This window comes from Hemitrygon akajei, chromosome 3, assembly GCF_048418815.1.
Source record: "Hemitrygon akajei chromosome 3, sHemAka1.3, whole genome shotgun sequence".
Taxonomy (NCBI): domain Eukaryota; kingdom Metazoa; phylum Chordata; class Chondrichthyes; order Myliobatiformes; family Dasyatidae; genus Hemitrygon; species Hemitrygon akajei.
The window spans coordinates 187,461,237-187,483,195 of record NC_133126.1 but is presented as its reverse complement, the minus strand read 5'-3'; the positions used below and the strand labels follow the sequence as shown (position 1 = coordinate 187,483,195).

Genomic DNA, 21,959 nt, shown 5'->3' with positions numbered 1-21,959 from the left:
TCGCCATGATGGAGCTGGCTACGTTTACAACTCTGCAGTTTACTTCGATCCTGTGCACACCCCCCCCCCCCCACCCCGTCCCCACACCAGACGGTGATGCAGCCAGTCTGAGTGCTCTCCACGGTATGGCTGTAGCAATTTTCCAGTTTTTTTAAGCCCTCTAATCTTCTCAAACTCCAAATGAAATGTAGCCACTGCCTTGCCTTCTTCATAGCTGCATCGATATGTCGGGGCCAGTTTAGGTCCTCGGAGATATTAACACCCAGGAACTCTCTCCACTTCTGATCCCTCTGTGATGATTGGAGTGTGCTCCTCCTCATCTTGCCCTTTCTGACGTCCACAATCAGCTCTTTGGCTTTACTGATGTTGAGTGCAAGGTGATGTTGCGCGACATCGTATCTGAAAGCAGGCATCCGGGAAAACACGGCATCACCTTGACACTGCAATGCAGAGGGAGCGTAGATTATCCGGCAATGTAAAATCCCCGGGCACAGAGAAACAATGACTCCTTTCAGCAATTTCAGTTTATTTCAATACTTTGATTGCCTCATTAAATGGTACGGACAAGTTCTGCATCATTTGTAAAACAGGCAATTAGAAACGTTAGGTTTAGTGATAAATAACCTTTGAAATTCCTGCAGAATTTGGTTCACAACTGCAACATGGCTTCTTGACAGTATTTTGCTTCTGGCTAAGAACAGTCACCAATAAATTCAGCCCCATTGTTTTCCCCCAAGCAGCGGTGATGAGTAATTCCTCAACTGTCTGCAGCTCAGGTGATTTCAGATTGACAGTATCAACACTAGACATCAGACGGGAGGGGAGAGAGCAAAGCAGTCTGTCAAACTGAAACCCTTCTTCCCCAAGGCTCAGAATCTCACACACCTCTGCCAGACCATGGATGTAAGTAATGATGCATCTCAAGCTAGAAAAATAACAGGCAGTTCAACACAGAATTACATTGATATACTGCGAGAGGAAGTCACTAAGAGCCAGAATGTAAGTATACAACATTCTTGCTGATACCCAGGATCAACTATATTCGCCATATGTATATACATGTATTGGGAATTTGCTGCGGTGTGTTAAAGTTCAAAGTAGAATTTATCACTAGCATGTAAACACAACATTCCCCCATTCTAAAAAATAAAGGATAATACAGTGTAAAAGCAAGCTTAAGGTTAAAGTATAGCTATGGAATATAATGTGCATAAATACAGAAAGAGCAGAACGTATTTAAAATGTAAACCACATTATAGATATCTGTCGGATCCCATGTTTTCTGTAAACTGTTCTTTAAAGTCAATGATCTTGCCTAGCAGACATTTTAATCTCCTTTTTATACAGAAATATCAGGACGGTCGGAAAGTAGAAGAAGACAGTAAGGACGGGGCAGGATCTCTTCAGTCCACCGGTTCCAAATCTAATGGGCACCTCGTCACGTTCAATTCCATTCCGAAAATGTTCCTCGTGTCTCCCAGCCTAGGTGGTATTCCCATCACGTTGGACGACGCAGTGGTAAGTCAATTCAATTCCCTGCCGCCTGTTTCTCAACTGGGGATGAAACCGGATAGCGTACCAACAAAGAAAAGGTGGAACACAATCTGTGTCTGGACGCAGTGACTCAGAGCCTGCACTGTTTGGTGTTGGACAAAAGGTGTTCATGTTTCCCATTAACAGAAGAGCATGTCAAACTGAAACACTTATTAATAATTCTGACTCTCATTCAACAACAACAATAATGTGTATTTATAGAGTACACCTAAGCGAGCAAAGTGATTCCCTAATGGACAGGATAGTGGATGAGCAACAGCAAACATGTAAACCAGGGGTTTCCAACCTGGGCTCCACAGACCCTTTGCTTAATGGTATTGGCCCATGGCATAAAAAAGGTTGGAAACGCCTGATCTAAACAGTTGTAAGCCCAGCAGGAATGTATCACAATTAGAAAGAGGGATCCCCGGAGACAGAGGAACCATCTGTGGTTAACAAAAGGAAAGGTATGCCACAGCAGAGTAGCGGTTAGCCCGACGCTATTACAACTCGGGGTGTCCCGGAGTTCAATTCCAGCGCTGTTGCGTAAGGAGTCTGTACATCCTTCCTGTAGAATGCGTGGGTTTTCTCCGGTCCTCTGGTTCCCTCCCACAGTCCAAAAATATACCGGGTAGGTTAACTGGTCAATGTAAATCATCCCATGATTAGGCGGGAAGGGCCAGAAAGGCTGACTGCGCTCTGTATCGTTAAAATAAGATAAAATTAAATAAGTGATTTAGGACGGGGAAGGTTGGAGGATGAGAGGTCTTATACAGGTGTACAAGATTATGAGGGAGACAGAGTGAATGCATTCCGTCTTTTTCCCCTCGGGTTGCGTGAGTCTCGAACTAGAGGTCGCAGGTTTTTGGTGAGAGGTGAGATATTTAGGGGGTACCTGAGGGGGAATCTGCTTCACTGTGACAGTGGTGCGAATGTGGAATGGGCTGCCAGCAGATGTGGTGGGTGCAGGTTTGATCGCACCATTTAGGAGATGCTTGATAAGTACATGGAGGCAAGAGCAATGGCCTAGGTACAGTCAGGTGGGACCAGGCAGAAGATCAGGTCGGCACTGAGGCCTGTTCCTGGGCTGTAGGGCCCTATGACTCCATGGCTCTTAAGGAGGTCAAGGAAAATACTACATCAAAGACTAGAAGCTGTAAAAAGACAACAGCTAATGATAGACCAAAGTAAATTGGTAAATTTACTCATTATTATTATTGTACCAAGGTACAGTGAGTAACTTTGTTCTATATGCCATCCATACAGATCATTTCATTACATCAGTGTGTTGAGGTAGCACAAAGGAGAACAATAATAAAAAGCAAAATAAAGTGTTACAGAGAAAGTACGCTGCAGGTCGACAATAAGGTACAAGGCTATAATGAGGTAGACTGTGAGGCCAAGAGTCCTTTCTTATAGTGCAAGGGCGCCACTCAAGAGTCTGATAACAGTGGGAGAGATGCTGTCCTTGAGCCCAGTGGTACGTGCTTTCAGTGTTTTGTATCTCCTGCCTGATGTGGATGGGGGAGAAGAGAGAATGTCCAGAGGGTGTAGGGGGTTATGTTGGCAGCTTCACTGAGATGTATAGACAGAGTCCTAGGTCTAGTACCACACATCCATCGTTGGTGAGAAGCTGGAGTCCATAATGAAGGACGAGGAACTAGAAACGGAGACGAGTTAAACCTAATTGGACTAAGTCAACATGGTTTTGTGAAAGATAGATGGTTTGACAAATTTGCCGATGTTTTTTGAGGATGTTACAAACAGAGAACCTGTGGAAGAAACGTGTTTGGGTTTTCACTCAGCCACAGAAAAGGCTGGAGCTCAAGATGAACACAGATGATGCACAGAAAGAACAGAAGTCAAAATGAACAGGTTTGTTTCAGCATCGAAAGATGTGACTAGCGGAGTGTCCCAACAATATAAGGTGATTGGAGGAAGATATGACGGGGATGTCAGAGGAAAGGATTTTACACAGAGACTGGCGCGTCTGTGGGATGTCCTGCCAGGGGTGGTGATAGATGCTGGGACATTTGGGACATTTAAGAGTCTTTTAGATAGGCACATGGATAAAAGAAAAATGGAGGACTATGTAGGAGGGAATGAATAGATTGATCTTGAAGTAGGTTAAAAGGTCAGCACATTATGGGCCAAAGGGCCTGTACTGTGCTGTACAGTTCTAAGTTCTACATTCAATAGACACTTTATTAGGTACACCTGTTGTGGTGAACTAGATATACCTGTCTGACTGCTCCTGTGGCTCCTCCCACAGACCCTGCTGACTACCCCTGTGGCTCCTCCCACAGACCCCTGTATAAAGGCGACTGTGGTCTGCTGATCTCCCTCATTTTCCCCAGGATGTAGTGTTGTTTGTTCTTCCAGTCAATAAAAGCTGATATCTCACTTCCTAAGTCTCAGCGTGAGTTATTGATGGTGCATCACCTGTACACCTGCTTGTTAATGCAAGTGTCAAATCAGCCAATCATGTGGAGCAACTCAATGCATAAAAGCATGCAGACATGGTCAAGAGGTTCAGTTGTTGTTCAGATGAAACACCAGAATGGGGAAGAAATGTGATCTAAGTGGCCTAGTTAAGAGAAAAAAGGAGGTGAATAGCAGGTATAGGCAGGCAGGAACAAATGAGGTGCTTATGGAGTATAAGAAATGCAAGAGAACCCTTAAGAAAGAAAGCAGGAAGGCTAAAAGAAGGCACAAAATTACTCTGGCAGACAAGGTGAAGGAGAATCCTAACAGATTCTGCAGATATGTTAAGAGCAAAAGGATTGCTAGGGACGAAATTGGTTCCCTGGAAGATCAGAATGGTAATCCATGTGTGGAGCCAGATCAGATGAGGGAGATCTTAAATAAATATTTTGCATCTGTCTGTACTCAGGAGATGGACACAAAGTCTATAGAAGTGAGGCAAGGCGGCATCAACTTCATGGACTTTGTACAGATTACAGAGGAGGAGGGGTTTGCTACCCTGAAGCAAATCAGGGTGGATAAATCCCCAGAGCCAGAAAGGGTGTTCCTCTGACCCTGCAGGAGACAAGTGCAGAAATTGCCAGGGCCCTAGCAGAGGTATTTACAACACCCTTAGTGACAGAAGAGGTACCGGAGGACTTTAGGGTAGCTAATGTTGTTCCGCTGTCTTAAAAAGGCTCTAAATAGAAACCAGGAAATTATTGGCCAATGTGTCTGACATTAGTTGTGGGGAAGTTATTGGAAGGTATTCTAAGGGACTGGATAGACAGGGACTGATTAAGGATGGCTTCGTGGGTGGTACGTCATGTCAAACCAATCTTATAAATTTTTTCGAGGAAGTTACCCAGAAAGTGGATGAAGGCAAGGTAGTGGATGCTGTCTACATGGATTTTTGTAAGAGATTTGACAAGGTCATGCATGGGAGGTTCAGTCACTCAGCATTCAGATTGAGGTAGTAAATCGGGTTAGACATGGGCTTTGTGGGAGAAGCCAGAGAGTGGTAGTAGAGTGTTGCCTCTCTGACTGGACCCCTGTGACTAGTGATGTGATTTAGGGATCACTGCTGGGTCCTTTGTTGTTTGTGATCTATATCGATGATCTTAACGATAATGTGATTAACTGGATCAGCAAAATTGAGGATGATACCAAGGTTGGGGGTGTCGTGGGCAGTGAGAAAGGGTATGATGTCTTGCAGAGGGATCTACATCAGCTGGAAAAATGGGCTGACAAATGGCAGATGGAACTTAATGTAGACAAGTGCAAGGTTTTGCACTTCGGTGGGACCATCCAGGGTAGCTCTTACCAGTGAATGGTAGGGCACTGAGGAGTGTGGTAGAACAAAGGGACCTGGAAATACAGGTACATAGTTCATTGAGAGTGGCGTCACAGGTAGATAGGGTCATAAAGAAAGCTTTTGGCACATTGGCTTTCATAAATCAATGTATTGAGTACAAGAGATGGGATGTTGAAATTGTATAAAACACTGGTGAGGCCTAATTTGGAGTATTGTGTGCAGTTTCGGTCACCTACCTACAGGAGAGATGTGAAAGTGTACAGAGAAAATTCACAATGATGTTGCTGGAATTGGAGAACCTGGGTTATGAGGAAAGATTGAAGGGATTAGGACTGTATTCTTCAGAATGTTGAAGACTGAGAGGATATCTGATAGAGGTATACAAAATTGTGAGGCATATAGATAGGGTAAATGCATGCAGGCTTTTTCCACTGAGGTCGGGTGGGACTACAACCAGAGGCCATGGGTTAAGGGTGAAAGGTGAAAAGTTTAAGAGGAACATGAGGAGAAATGTCTTCACTCAGACAGATGTGAGAGTGTGGAATGAGCTGCCAGCACAAATGGTCCATGTGAGCTGAATTTCAACATTTAAGAGAAGTCTGGGTAGGTACATGGATGGTAGGGATATGGAGGGCTAGGGTCCTGGTGCAGGTATGTGGCTTGGGAGTGGTATGGCCCAGAAGAACATTCTCGAGTTCCGGCCCATGAAATCCCAGACAGTCTCTCATCTGGAACCTCTGGCAGCCACAGGTCTCTGGCACTTGGAACTGTGCCGAGGGAGGGGGGGCCCTTGTACAACCGTGGACCCTGCCACGGAGTCTGGGTGCCCTCATAGGTGGGCAGCTGAATGGGGTCAGCAATCACGCTCGTGAGAATGCACATTCCAGCCAATTAGTGTTTCACTATGATTGTATTTCACTTCCTTCCTTTCACTTCTGTCTTGTTGAGTCTTGACCAAAGCACAGCAACATTTCCTGCTTACCTTAGTCCAGGAAAGATCACAATTTTTGAGTGGAATTTATTTAGTATTAAGTTACTGCTTCTGAGTCATAGCATCAGCGTTAGCTTTTAGTTTGAGTTTGACAGTTTAGTTAACTGTACTGCTGGCCTAAAGTTTATTATTTTCCTTCTGTTCTGCAGAAATCCGTAGCAGGGACGTAGAAACCCAGTGAATTGTTCGATCCGCTTCAGTGTCTCTCCCTCTGCACTTGAGCCATCACCAAACACCCTGTCTCTATTAGTAAGCTGGAGGAGGGAGCAAGGGCGAGGTACTTAACTTTACCAGTGACGTGAGAATAGGTGGAATGGCATGTTGCGAGGAGCATATTTGGACTCTACAACAAGATATAGATAGATTGAGTAAGTGGGAGAAAATTTGGCACTTTGGGTTTAAAATAGGCAACATTGAGGTCAAACACATCGGTAGAAGGGAGCTACAGGCAGGCTGTCGGAGAGAGACTGCAGATAAGTGAAGTACAGAGGAACAATAATAAACCAATTCCAGTTCTAATTCCAAATGAGTGTATAACAGTGCACCTTTGGTTCAATGGCAGAATCATTGTTAAATCCAGGAGTTTCCCGAGAAATGCATGTTTACGGATAATTGTCACAAATACATGCTGGGATTTGTGGTTTAACTTACCCTGGTGAGCAATCTGACCACAATTAGGTGTCGAGATGTGTAGCCCTCAGATGCGACAAGGGGACTCCCTTGTGGCTCATATTGGATATTTATGTCCATATGGTCTCTATCAGCTGGTGTTACTGGAAGGAAAAGATGTGTGCGGAGGCACCTGCTCTCTGATTTCCCTCAAGTACTTCTGGAATCTTCTTTTCATCTATATTGCGAGATCCCGATGAGTTCTCTGCTCCAGAGAGGGAGAAGGCAGACAATATGGTAGTGTGGTAGTTAGCATAACATTGTATAGTGCCAACTGTAAGATCGGGGTTCAATTACCTCTCCTGTCTGTAAAGAGGTTGTACATTCTCCCTGTCCACTGCCGCAGACTGGAGTGTTCCAAAACTGACCAGCTCATCACAGCCACCAGCCCACCCACCATCAAGGTTATGTATACAGAAAGATGCCAGAAAAGGGCCAGTCACATCATTAAGGATCCCACCCACCCTGCTCATGGGCTGTTTATCCCTCCCTGCCATCAGGGAGAAGACTACATAGCATCCATGCCAGGACAACCAAACTGAAAAACAGTTATTTCCCCAAGCAGTAAGGATGATTAATACCTCCACCTACACCCCAACCACCATAACTTTATCATTTCCTGTCAGTCGCTTTATGTACAGACACTCCTGTGCCTAGCATCACTCTATGGACATACAATCAATCTACGTACACAGTATAAGCTATCTTATGCATTTATATTTGTTGTGTTTTATATCATTATTATGTTCTTTATCTTATTGTGCTTTTTTGCGCTGCATCAGAGCCAGAGTAACATTTATTTCATTCTGCTTTACACTTGTGTACTGGAAATGGCATTAACCAATCCTGAATCTCTGGGTACTCTGGTTTCATCTCACATTCTAAAGATATATAAGTTAGTTATGGTCATACTCTGTTTCTGCTGGAAACAAGGCAACGTTTGTGGGCTGCCTTCAGCACACTGTTGGAACGTGTTAATCTTTGATGCAAAACAACACACTTTGCTGTATGTTTCAATGTACATGTGACAAATAAAGCTTATCCTTGAATCTCTTTGAATCACTGAAGAAGCAGGGATCACATATGGAAAATCTGGGCAGGGAGGGTGGTTATTGACAAGATATCAGGTGCACCCACGGAGATGAGGAAATATCAGGAGAGTGGAGAGAGATGGTCTTTCACGTTACCAAAATAGCTCGGAGATTTTATGACCTCCTTTGAGTTATGATTCCCACAAATAATCCAACCATTGGACTGTATGCTTGCTAGGAGTGATCCCGCAAAAGCCAATAGGTGTTGTGTTGCTGGTTCACCATCAGCAACATTGAAAGGACACAATTCTTCACAATCAAACTAATGTGAGTTCAAAGCAAGTTTGCATTAGAATTGTGTTTAGGATCAAACACTTTGCTCTGAGGAAGATTTGTCTAGATTAGAGTACAGAACATAGAACAGTGCAACACGGGAGTGGGGGGGCGGGTGGAGAGAAAGGCCCTTCAGCCCACAAAGTTTGTTCTGACCATATTGCCAATTTAAACAAATCTCCTCTGCCTGTACATGGTCTATTTTCCATTGCCTGCCTTGTGAACGTTGCTACCTGTGGTAAACCATGTATATCTGTCTGGACACACCCCCTGCTGACTGCTTCTGTGGCTCCTCCCACGGACCCCTGGATAAAAGTGATTGTGTCTCTGCTCCTCCCACAGTCATCCAGCACGGACGTGCTCCATTTTACCGCTAATAAAAGCCTTTTGGTATTTACTCTAATTCCAGTCTTTTGGAGTTATTGATAGTGCATCGCTACCATATCTGCATCCGCCATTTCCCCTGGTAGTGGAACCCAGCCAACTCTCACTCCTCAACTCGCAACTCTCTGTGCAAACAAAATCATTTAAACTTTACTCCTCTCACCGTCGTCCTCTAGTATTTGACATTTCCATAATGCAAAACAAACGGTGAGGAATAACTAAACAGGTCCACATATTGATAGGACTGAAGACTGTAGGCCAGAAAGATAAGCACAGACCAGATGGGCCAAACAGCCTGAAACGTCGACTGTACTTTTTTTCCATAGATGCTGCCTGGCCTGCCGAGTTCCTCCAGCATTTTGTGTGCCTTATTCTGTGTTGGAAACTCGATACAATAGAAGCTCATATGCACAAATATTGGTAGATCAAAAGTTTAATAAATTTCTTTGTATTTATTTGCTTGCAATGTATAATATTACATTCAAAATAACATTTCAAATTTCATAATGTGCACCAAAAAAACCTCACTGATTGAAATCTATCCATTACTGTTTGGTCCCGAGGAACTCAGGTGGGAGATTCTACTCTGTAATTCTGTGTTTATATGAAGAATTTTTTTTCAGTCAAAGCAGCGTTTTGAGGCTAAGGTGAATCTTTACTTTCATCATAGAACCTTTGCACAGAAGGAGGCAATTTAACACATACATTGCATCTGTATCTGTGAATTGAGCTTCTATTTTAATAGTTGAAAGAAGGTTTAACAAACTATGTAATACCCTCGAGTATTCTTGCAGATGTCACATCATGACTTTTTCTCTTTAATATAGGCACTACGGAAGATTCTGTTTGGGACAACATTTCAAGTTTTCAATTACGAATGGAGGAAATCTCACTTCAGATTCCGAGACCCTAATTCTGACTTGTCCTATGCTTTGGAGGCCGAGAGGGTCAGTGCCAAAAAATACTTCTTTCCACTCAAGGCATGGTTTCTGAATCTTGATATCTGGCTCTTGGGAAAAAATCTGCCACCTATTGAGCAGACCGTATGGTCTGACTTTCAGCTCTACACCTGAGCAATGACTGGTGTCCTGGCTGGTTAATATCTTAAAGATGGCAATTTTTTAATCCATGGTTAGATGTTCAGGCATTTATTGTACATGAGAATCTGATCCACAAGGCCAGCTTGTTGGAAAATCACCCCCTCCCCCATCTCCATCAGAGCAGTTCCCATCTCGTTGTGTGAGAGAAAGCTGAAAGGATTGTTCAGAGCTCTGAGCCTGCTCTGCCGTTTAATGACTGACCTGTAACTCAATTTTGTTCACCTACCTTAGTATCTACAGCCAAGGAACAACTTCTCTGTCCTTAGATTGGGATTATAAATGCATCTATGTACTTTCCCCTCGTGTGAAAAAGAAACATCTTGATGTCCACTCCAAATATTCTAGCTCTAATTTTAAGATGGCACATTCTTCATCAAAGGAAGCAGTTCCCTGATGTTTATTCAATGAATCCTTTTTTATAACTTTAAGTACTTGACCAGATCATCCTGGTTCCCTTCGCTTATGTCATAGAATATTGAACAAAAGTTCACAAGTTCAAAGTAAATTTAATACCAAAGTACATATAGGCCACCATATTCTTGCAGGCATACTCAATAAATCCATAATAGAATAATAACCATAATAGAATTAATGAAAGACCGCGCCAACTTGGACGTTCAACCCATGTGCAAAAGACAACAAACTGTGCAAGTACAAAATGAAAGAATTAATAATAAATAAATAAATAAGCAATAAATATCGAGTTCATGAGAATAAATATCGAGCCTTTGAAAGTGAGTACCGAAGTTGTGGGAACACTTCAATGAAGGGGCAAGTAAAGTTTTTCCCTGTGGTTCAAGGGCTGATGGTTGAGGGGTAAAATAACTGTTCCTGAACCTGGTGGTGTGGGTCCTGAGGCTCTTATACCTTCTTCCTGGCGGCAGCAGTGAAAAGAGGGCATGTCCTGGATTGTGGGGGTGCCCGATGATGGAGTTTCTGCGACAACACTTTGTGCAGATGTGCTCAATGATGGGGAGGGCCTTACCTGTGATGGACTGGGTATTATCCACTACTTTTTGTAGGATTTTCCATTTAAGGGCATGGGTGTTCCCATACCAGGCAGCTATGCAACCAATTAATATTCTCTCCACTACACATCTATAGAAGTTTGTCAAAGTGTTCAATGCACCCACCACTCTCAGTGTTAAGAACCTATTTCTGATATCCCCCCCTAAACTTTCTCCACTAACCTTAAAAGGGTGTTCTCTGATATTTGCCATTTTGCCCTGGGAAAAAAAGTCACTACCTTTACCTTTTATCATCTGATTCACCTATGTCAACATTGAACTTTGAATTTTGAAAATGTTAAAACAGTAATGGTAATAACTGTAAAGAATTGAAAGTCATTGAATGGTTGTTGTATATAATTTTATTTTTGAATAAAGTATATTTTGTTTAATAAAAAAACATAGAACATAGAATATTACAGCACATTACAGGCCCTTTGGCCCACAATGTTGTGCTGACCTTCAAGCCCTGCCTCCCATATAACCCCCCACCTTAAATTCATCCATATACTTGTCTAGTAGTCTCTTAAACTTCACTAGTGTATCTGCCTCCACCACTGACTCAGGCAGTGCATTCCACACACCAACCACTCTCTGAGTAAAAAACCTTCCTCTAATATCCCCCTTGAACTCCCCTCCCCTTACCTTAAAGCCATGTCCTTTTGTACTGAGCAGTGGTGCCCTGGGGAAGAGGCGCTGGCCGTCCACTCTATCTATTCCTCTTAATATCTTGTATACCTCTATCATGTCTCCTCTCATCCTCCTTCTCTCCAAAGAGTAAAGCCCTAGCTCCCTTAATCTCTGATCATAATCCACACTCTCTAAACCAGGCAGCATCCTGGTAAATCTCCTCTGTACCCTTTCCAATGCTTCCACATCCTTCCTATAGTGAGGTGACCAGAACAGGACACAGTGCTCCAAGTGTGGCCTAACTAGAGTTTTATAGAGCTGCATCTATCCCGGAGCTGCATCTGTCCTGGAGAGTTGAATACAGGCTCTTTAGAGCTACCTTATAATAAAATATTGAGCGAGCTCGGGCTTTTCTCTTTGCAACAAAGGAGGATGAGAGGTGACTTGATAGAGGTGTACAAAATGTTAAGAGACATAAATAGAGTGGACAGCTAGAGACTCTTTCCTTGGGAGGAAATGGTTAATATGAGGGGGCATAAGTTGAAGTTGTTTGGAGGAAAGCACGTGTGCACACCTTAGAGGGAATATTGCTTCTACCCTCCATTGCTCCAGAGTGAAAAGCCCTGGCTCACTCAGCCTATCACCTCTGGATCTTAAAGAGTGAGGGAACGGTACCAGTGTGACTGCTCAGTTGAGGGTTGGCATAGCTAAATTGGGCTGCGTGGGCTCTTTCTGTTCTGTATTGTTCTACCACCCTATCCAGATGGGCTGAAGGGCCTGGTTCTGTGCTGTAGTGTTGTTTTATCCTATCTGGAAGGGTTGAAGAGTGTGTTGATGTGCTATAGTGCTCTATGGGACATAGTAATTCAATGCTTCCATAACTCAATGTAGTCCTTGGAATCCATAGTGCTACCGGCAGGCTCTTGATCTAGCAATGAAATAGAAATGGTAATTTCTTGATCAGATTGGATCAGCTTTTTATTTATCACATGTATATTAAAACATACAGTGAAAAGTATCACAAACAAGAGAAAATCTGCTGATGCTGGAAATCCAAGAAACACACACAAAATGCTGGAGGAACTCAGCAGCCCAGGTGGGATCTATGGAAAAGAGTAAACAGTCGACGTTTTGGGCTGAGACCCTGCGAGACCCTGCATCAGGAGTCAACTTGCAGTGAAACGCATCGTTGACATCAAATCAGCAAAGATTTTGCCGGAGCAGCCAGCAAGTGTCGCCGCAAGCTAACATGCCTACAACCCACTAACCCGAACCTGTACATCACTGGGATGTACCCAGTTCCCAGTTCCCAGAGGGAGCCTATGCAGGAAAAATGTACAGGTTCCATACAGACAGCAGAGGGAATTAAACCATGAGCTTACAGAGGGTGCTGTAACTGCTGCACTACCATTCCACCCCAATCCGCAAAGGTCAGAATGCTGGGTGACCCAGATGTCATTGTGTATGAAAGCACCTGGTGTCTTTCTGAGATATAAAGGTTGTAGTGTGGAAGGTGCCATTTAATACTGAGTCTTTAAAATACTGGATCTTACAAGTCTAATAGAGACCATACAACAAGATGGAATACATCTTTGAAGTATTGCACTTCAAGTGTTTCTAAAAGGACCAATAGCATTTCAATATAGTAAATAATTGCAATAGTTTTGGTTGACATGTTTTGATAAATTCATTCTTTTCCCAGGGTGGTACAAGATGTATCCAGATGGCTGTCCAAACATACATCCTTAAACACTTACTGTTCACCGGAAATAGTGAAGTGGAAGACACCAATGATAAATGGTAAGAATGTCTTCTCACCCTGACTGTAAATAATCCTGACATCTTGCTGATTATTTTTGATGCTTCCATCACTCTTGGGGCACTGAACCTTTGGTAAATCTCAGGGAAGAGAAGGAGTCCACTAGATAGAGCAACAGTGGAGAGGATGCTACCTATAGCGGGGAAGTTTAGGACCAGTGGGCGCATCCTCAGAATAGAAGGAAGAACAGAGATGAGGAGGAATTTGTTTAGCCAGAGGGTGACGTATCTGTGGAATTTATTGCCACTAATGACCATCGAGGCCAAGTCATTGGGTATATATAAAGTGGAGTTTGATAGGTTCTTGATTAACAAGGGCTTCAGTACTTATGAGGAAATGACAGAAGAATGGGGTTGAGAGGGATAATAAACCAGCCACACAGGATTGTGGGGATCAATTTGATGGGCTGAATAGACTAATTCTGCTCCTTTGTCTTATGGTTTTATGGAATGTGAAAGGAAACTAGAGCACCCAGAGGAAGCCCATGTGGTCACGGGGAGAATGTACAAACTCCTGAGAGATAGCGGTGGAAATTGAACTCTGATTAGTGACCTCTGGCGGTGCAAAGCAATTGCACTAACCGTTACGCCTCGGTACTGCCTTTCATATTCCTTTCAGTGATGCCTCCCACCTTCTGCATTTGCCCGCAGCCTGCTGGAGGTCAGCCAGAAAAAACAAGGAAAAGCATTGGCAGCTGCACTGTCCGACATTCTGTGGACAGCAGGGGAAGGTGCCCAGAGTTTTGTTTGCCTGGTAACCACAGAATGCCATATCGCCCCTGCCATCAATTACAAATTTGACAGTTACACAGAACAGGTAAGACATAGCGCAATTGTAACGAGGAATTGCTATTTATTGTCACGTGCACCAAGATACAGTGAAAAACTTTTAATGTGCATGTCATCTAGATAGATAGATCTTAAATAACCGCATTGAGGTAGTACAAAAGCAGGAGAAAACAGAATGCCAAATATACTGTTACAGTTACAGAGAAAGTCCAGTGCAGGCAGATGAGTGAAGTGCAAGGGCCACGACTGGAAGATCAAGTGTTTATTTTAATTATAGTATATAAAAGGACAGTGTCTCTGAACAGGAGCTGTCCCTGACATAGCGATGCTCCGGTTTCCTCCCACATTCCGAGGACGTGTGGTTAGGGTTAGTAAATTGTACGCAAGTTATTTTGATGCCAGAAGCAGGGTGACACTGGTTGGTCCCAGCAAGCGCCCTTGGACTGAGTTGGCAGTTGACACAAATGATTCATTGTTTCGATGTACATGTGATATAAAAAAAGCTAATCTAATCTAATCTAAATGTCCTTAGCCTTTTGAGGAAGCAGAAGCATACGAGTGCTTTCTTGGACATAGCAACTATGTGGCTAGAACCGAACAAATTGTTGGTGATATTTGCATCCAGAAATTTGAAGCTCTCAGCCATCTCCAACTCAACACTATTGATACAGGCATGACATTTAAAACTTTGACAAACTTCTATAGATGTGTAGTGGAGGGTATATTGACTGGCTACATGACAGCCTGGTCTGGAAACACCAACGCCCTTGATTGGAAAAGCCTGCAAAAAGTATGGATATGGCCCAGTCCATCATGGGTAAAGCCCTCCCCACCAGTGAGCACATCTACACGAAGTGTTGTCACAAGAAACCAGCATCCTTCCTCAGTGACCCCACCACCCAGGGCATGCTCTCTTCTCACTGCTGCCATCAGGAAGAAGGTCCAGGAGCCTCAAGACTCACACTACCAGGTTCAGGAACAGTTATTGACCCTCAACCATCAGGCTCCTGAATCACAGGGGATAAATTCACCAGCCCCATCATGGAAATTTTCATACAACATAATTCTTCACCTCATGTTCTTAATATTTATTGCTTAATTATTTATTATTATTTTTTCTTTTTCATATTTGCACAGTTTATTGTCTTTTGCACATTGGTTGAACACCCAAGTTGGTGCAGTCTTTCATTGAACCTATTACAGTCATTATTCTATTATTGATTTATTGAGTATGATTGTAAATAAATTAATCTCGGGGTTGTATATGGTGACATACAGATATGTACTCTGATAATAAATTTACTTTGAGCTTTGATTTAATTTAATTTGTATGTGATATCTTAACTCCTGGAAGAGGAATCTGTCTCTGTTTGCTGGTGTAAGAGAGTAATGCCGGAGAGTTACAATGACCTCCTGTATCCACGAAGTCAACATGCAGAGGAAGAGTACAGTTTGTGCTGTATACTCTAACACATAGTGAGCTGTTAGCTGTGGATATTAGTACCTGGTTTCTTTAGAACATAGAACAGCACAACAATCTAAGATTGATCTTAGGGTAGCTTAAAAGTTTGGCACAACTTTTAACCTACTCGATCAATCTAACCCTTCCCTCCCACATAGCCGTCCATTTTTCTATCAAACCCATGCCCATCTAAGAGTCTCTTAAATATCCCTAATATAATATATATGTCACAGGATAAGGTAGATGATGTCATAGCACAGTTAGAGATTGGCAGGTATGATGTTGTGGGCATCGCAGAGTCATGTCTGAAAGAAGATCATAGTTGGGAGCTTAACATCCAAGGATACACATCCTATTGAAAGGACAGACAGGTAGGCAGAGGGGGTGGCATAACTCTCTTGGTAAAAAATGAAACTTTAAAAAATGGAAGGGGTTGAGAGGGAAAATGAGTCAGCTATGATAGAATGGTGGAGCAGACTTGATGGGCAGAATGGCTTAATTCTGCCACTATGTCTCACGGTCTTATGGAATGTATCTGCCTCTACCACTACCCCTGGCAGCACATTACACACACCTACCACACTCTGAGTAAAATACCCACCTCTGGATTTTCCTCCACTCACCCTAAGATTATGCATCTCCATTTCCACCCTAGGAATGTCGCTGGCTGTCCGCTCTATCTATGCCCCTTATCATCTTATATGACTAATGTAAAATTAATCCTTGATGGTGAATGTGGACATGGGGGATGAAAGGTCCTGCCTCTGTGCTGTCTGACTCAATGACAGGGAGTTAACCTGCTTGAGGAATGCACTGGCACTGGTAGATGCAGAGGCAAATTCAAATGTGTTCTTCAAAAGCGAACTGAATAAGTATCTGAAAGGAAGTGGTTTGCAGGGTGGTGCGGGGAGGGAAGTGGAATGGAATTCGCTGCATTGCTCTCACATAGATCTCTCACAGACACAACAGGTCAAATGATCCAAAGATTGAAGGTAAAGTTTAGCTTTATTTGTCCGCTCCTCCAAGAGGACTACGACCTTGTCGTAGGGATGGAGGCTTGCGTGCCTCAATAACACAGAGAGATATGGGCCTTGTGCTTTGACTCTTGGTAGGTTCACCCATGCCAAACAGGCCAAAGAGAAGAGTGGCCAGACTAAGAGAGGCCCAAGGACCCTCCAGGTTCAGCTCAGGGCTGTCAACCCTGACTGGTCAAAAAAATTATTATGGAAACAGCTTTGAAGAATCCTTCTACTTCTGCGTGCAATGGTATGGACAGACAGAGATGGAGGACCCTAAACACCAGTGGCGTAACGGGCAGTAACATTATTTGTCCAATATATCTGAAAACACACAGTGAAATGCTTCAATGACAAACACGGTCGAGTATGTGCTGAGGGCAGCCTGTAAGTATTGCCAAATTTCCCACACCAACATAGCTTACCTGCAGCTTACCAACCCAAACGTCTTTGGAAAGTGGGAGGAACTCGGAGGATCGGGGGAAACCCCCACTTCCAGTTTGCTTAGCCTTCTAAGGAAGCAGAGGCACTTGAGTTCTTTCTCGGACCGATGTGTTTCATTGACCATGGCATCTATGTGGCCGGAACAGTACAAATTGTACAAACTCCTTACAGACAGCAGTGGGAATTGAACTGATCGCTGGCACTGTAATAGCACCACACTACTGTACCACCCTTCCCTGCCGAAATATTCTGTGACTTAGCAATTTTGGCGCTAAAACCTGGGGCACGTTTGAGTTAAGATGTAGATCAGCAGTGGCAGGAGAGAGCCCAGCAATCTGAGCTGTGCTTGCAGAACATTTAAATCTGGCAATCTCTTTGCACATAAAAATCCCATCCAATGCAACACTTCACTGATTCCCAACCAAAGGGAAATATTCCATCCACAATCTTGATAGGCAGCCGACTTTTAAATTGCAGAATTCTAATAACAAAATAAAGCCTGCAAACTTGGAGCATGCTGACTGTGATTTGCCTCTTTCAAAGTCAACAAATTAAACTGTAAGTGAACAATAATTCTGTCACATTGGGCAAATAGATGTGTTTATTTTCCCCACGAGCACAGGACCGCAGGGAATATTTCATGTGCTTTATTAAATTTCTCAATGATGCCAGAAGTGTAGATTAATCTGTTTCTACTTGACCTGTAATCAAAATGCATTTCCAGCAGAATAATTTATTTGAATTTGCAGTTGGCATGTCAGACACCATTACACACTCAGTGGCCACTTTATTATGTACCTCCTATACCTAATAAAATGGCCACTGAGTGTACATTCATGGTGTTCTCCTGTGTAGCCCATCCACTTCAAGGTTTGGTGTCTTGTGTGTTCAAAGATGCTATTTTCGCACCACTGTTTTAACGTGCGGTTAATTGAGTTACAGTCGCCTTCCTGTCAGCTTGAACTAGTCTGTCCATTCTCCTCTGACTTCTCTCCTTAACAAGGCGTTTTCACCCACAGAACTGTGCTCACTGCATGTCCTTTTGTTTTTTCACACCATTCTTCGTAAACACTAGTGACTGTTGTGCATGAAAATCCCAGGAGATCAACAGTTTCTGAGATACTCAAGCCACCCCATCTGACACCAATGTGGGCAAAGTCACTTGGATCACATTTCTTTCACATTCTGATGTTTGGTTTGAACAACAGCTGAACCTCTTGACCATGGATGTATGCTTTTGTGCAATGAGTTGCTGCCTAATGATTGGCTGATTAGATATATGCATTTACGAGCAGGTGTACAGGTACATCTAATAGGCCACTGAGCACACACATGGTGACTAATATCAATGACGTGGAGCATATAGAAATAAGTAAAAGCCAGAGAAGTGAATTACAAAGAGTAGCTGAGCACATTTCCAAACATCAGTGCACTGAGTTAGTACAAAAGGAAGAACAATTAAAGTATGTAGAATAAGACCATGAGTCAAAGGAGCAGAATTAGGCCATTCAGCCCATCGAGTCCACTCTGCAATTCCATCATGGTTGATTTATTATGCCTCTCAAGCCCATTCTCCTTTCTCCCCTTAATCTTTGAAGGCCTTAATAATCATGAACCTATTGACCTTTGATTTAAGTAACCCTAATGACTTGAATGAATTGCACAGATTTACCATTCTTTGGCTAATGAAATTCCTCCTCATCTCTGTTCTAAAGGGACACCCTATTCTAAAGTTTTACCCTCTGGTCCTAGACTATAGAAAACATTCTCTCCACTTCCACACTTCTTCACAAACTTCAGTATCATGTTACAGTTACAGATACAGAAACAGGGAAAGCACAGTGCAGGTGGACAAATAATGTTCAAGGTCCTGACAAGGTAGAATGAGAGATGTAACCGTACCAGAGATTTATTCAAACTATACCGTCTTTTAAAAAAATGTGAAAATTACACCAACCTCCTGGCAAATGTAATTCCTCAGTCAACTGCTTTCAAAAATGTTTTTTTATTAAACTAATCTCTTTAACAAGTTGGTGAACCTAAATTTATTCCCTGTGACAATGTTTCTTTAATGTTAAAGTATTTTGTTGACATTGGAACCTGCTAGGATCAGGAGATGTTCTATACCTACACAGGTAGAGAAATAATAGTGAAAATATAAGCTACCGGTAAATGTTTTGTCCCCTTTGCCTGTCCTGAGTTTTAGAGCAATTGCATTCACCTCCATCCTTTGCCCATGACAACATAAGGTTCCCAGAACCTCACAGACATCAATGATGCCATCTCAAGCATGGATCAACTAGTAACTGACCTAGTGTTGCTGCGACATCCCATTTCTCTGGTATTTCATCCACCTCTCAACAACTTTGTGGGTGGCAAGAGACCTTGGTGATAATCCTGCTCCCAGCAGCTTTTGCTAACTTACCCCTAGTGTCACAAGCCCTGTGGCTTGCCGGAGAGCATTGGGCTTGTCAGTTTCTTAAGCAGCTGTATTTACTAATTGTTGTCTTAACTAGACCTGTTAAGCACTTGTGCTTTCTGTTTAATCTCGACTGGCACGGGTTTCCCACATTTTACGATTATTTAAAGAGGACTCTCGTTTAGCACTGGAGCATAGTCATTGCATTTGTATGGAATGATTTGTCTCGCGGCGTTGCTCGCTCGTGCCTCTGATGCTCTGTTTGCATTCCTCTATAATCTCGTGTTTCCTTCTCTACGTGGGAGTCTGCCACTGACCACTGTGACACCTAACTCCCTTCCAGGTTATCTGTAAATCAGTCACACCTTGTTCTCATTTCTCCCCAGCTCCAGCTCTTTAACTTCACTGACAAGGCAAAGCTGCAGCAGTTTGTGACTGAGCACATACACTGTGTAAGTACAACAAAAGTTTAACTGTTGGCATCTTGGTTGATGCTCCAGAACTCCACCATCTACAAATCTCTTGTAGCTCCATGGTTCAGTGGGTAGCTTGTTGGAACCATTGAGTAGTACAATAGAAATAGGCCCTTTGGTTCTTCAGAGTGCCCTTACTTACCTCTTTTCGCAGATTATCCTCTCAATATTCCATTGCTCTGTTTTGGACTTTCTGGAGCACAAACTGGCAATGGTGCTTCTTCAGATTCAGATTCACTCATCACATGTATAGCGGTTAGGACAACACTGTTACAGCTTGGGGCGTTTCAGAGTTTGGAGTCCAATTCCCAGAGATTGGTGAATCTGTGGAATTCTCTGTCCAATAAAGCAATGGAGGCTACCTCTGTAAATATTTAAGACAAGGTTGGATAGATGTTTTGCATAGTAGGGGAATTAAGGATTATGGGGAAAAGGCAGGTAGGTGGAGATGAGTCCGTGGCCAGATCAGCCATGATCTTGTTGAATGGCGGAGCAGATTTAATGGGCCTGCTCCTGCTCCCAATTTTATGTTCTTATTCTGGTCCCCTTCTATAAGGAGTCTCTCTATTGTCCTCACTGTGGAATTCATGGGTTTTCTCCATTTTCCTCCCACAGTCTAAAGATATACCAGGTAAGTTAAGTGGTAAATCACCCAGTGATCAGGTTAGGGTTAATCAGGTTTGTTGAGGAGGGTGGTTGCTTTGGTGGCAATGCTCAAAGGGGCTGGAAGGACCTACTCTGCATTGTATGGCCAATAAATAAAATTAGACAGTGAAGTGCATTGTTTGTGGAAACAACCCGCACACTGAAGGATGAGTCTGGGGCAGACCGCAAGTGTTGCCGTACATTCCAGCGTTAACATAGCACGCCCACCGTGCTGGGCAGAACAACAACAGAACACTGGGTAGCACAGTCACATAACGGTTAGCGTATCACCCCGGTTCAATTCCTGATGATGACTGTAAGGAGTTTGTACGTTCTCCCCGTGGCCGCATGAATTGTTTCTGGGTGCTCCCGTGTCCTCCCACATCCCAAAGAGTAGGTTAACTGGTCACCTGGGTGTTTTTTGTGCAGCGTGGCCTCATTGGGCTGGAAGGGCCTGTTACCGTGATGGTAAATAAATAACAATAAATATACCAAGAAACAAAACGACAACAGCAAATCAGGTTCCATACTTCCCTCCCTCCCTCCCTCCCACCCACATACACGGGCCGTTCTGTTTCATGCATTGGAACAATGACTTCAGATTCTCCTGAGAGCTTGATGGTTGCTTTCGAAATGCTTTTATTATTGTGTTTCAATAAGCTGTCGAAGCCCTGAAGGCAAATAGTAAAAGTCGAGCTGCGATATTTGTAACAACAGCAGGTAATTTGACCCTAAAGTATTCTCTGCTTGCTATCTTACAGAAGACATGGAACTATTTAAATTAATTAAAAGCTTAATTATGGTAAATGCTCATCATCATCAGTGTGTGCCATGTCATATGAAGTAGGCATCATGGTCTTCAGTCTGTCTTTGACCATGATTGTTCTCAGCAAATTTTTCTACAGAAGTGGTTTGCCATTGCCTTCTGGGCAGTGTCTTTACAAGATCAGTGGCCCCAGCCGTTTTCAATACTCTTCAGAGATTGTCTGCCTGACGTCAGTGGTCGCATAACCAGGACCTGTGATATGCACCGGCTGCTCATATGACCATCCACCACCTGCTCCCATGATTTCATGTGGCCCTGAACGGTGGTGGGGTTGGGGGGGCTAAGCAGATGTTACACCAGGGGGAGTTTCCATTGAACTCAATATATAAGTTTTGCTGATGACACCACAATTGTAGGCCGTATCTTGGGTAATGATGATTCTGAGTACAGAGAGGAAATTAAGAACCTGGTGACATGGTGCGAAGACAATAACCTATCCCTCAATATCAGCAAGATGAAGGAATTGGTTGTTGACTTCAGAAGGAGTAGAGGACCGCATGACCCCATCTACATCGGTGGTGCGCAGGTGGAACAGGTCAAAAGCTTTAAGTTCCTCGGGGTGAATATCACAAATGACCTGACTTGGTCTAACCAAGCAGAGTCCACTGCCA

At 43.3% G+C, this 21,959-nt stretch overlaps 1 protein-coding gene across 1 annotated transcript in view; it reads left to right on the top strand.

Moving 5' to 3' along the window:
• Positions 1–21,959, top strand: part of mindy4b (MINDY family member 4B) — a 49,030-nt gene that overhangs the window by 7,833 nt on the left and 19,238 nt on the right. Inside the window, exons 3-7 of the mRNA XM_073038904.1 lie at positions 1,348–1,518; positions 9,547–9,666; positions 13,159–13,256; positions 13,926–14,091; positions 19,791–19,856. Coding sequence (XP_072895005.1) covers positions 1,348–1,518; positions 9,547–9,666; positions 13,159–13,256; positions 13,926–14,091; positions 19,791–19,856 — 621 coding nt within the window. The remainder of the gene's footprint in view (positions 1–1,347; positions 1,519–9,546; positions 9,667–13,158; positions 13,257–13,925; positions 14,092–19,790; positions 19,857–21,959) is intronic.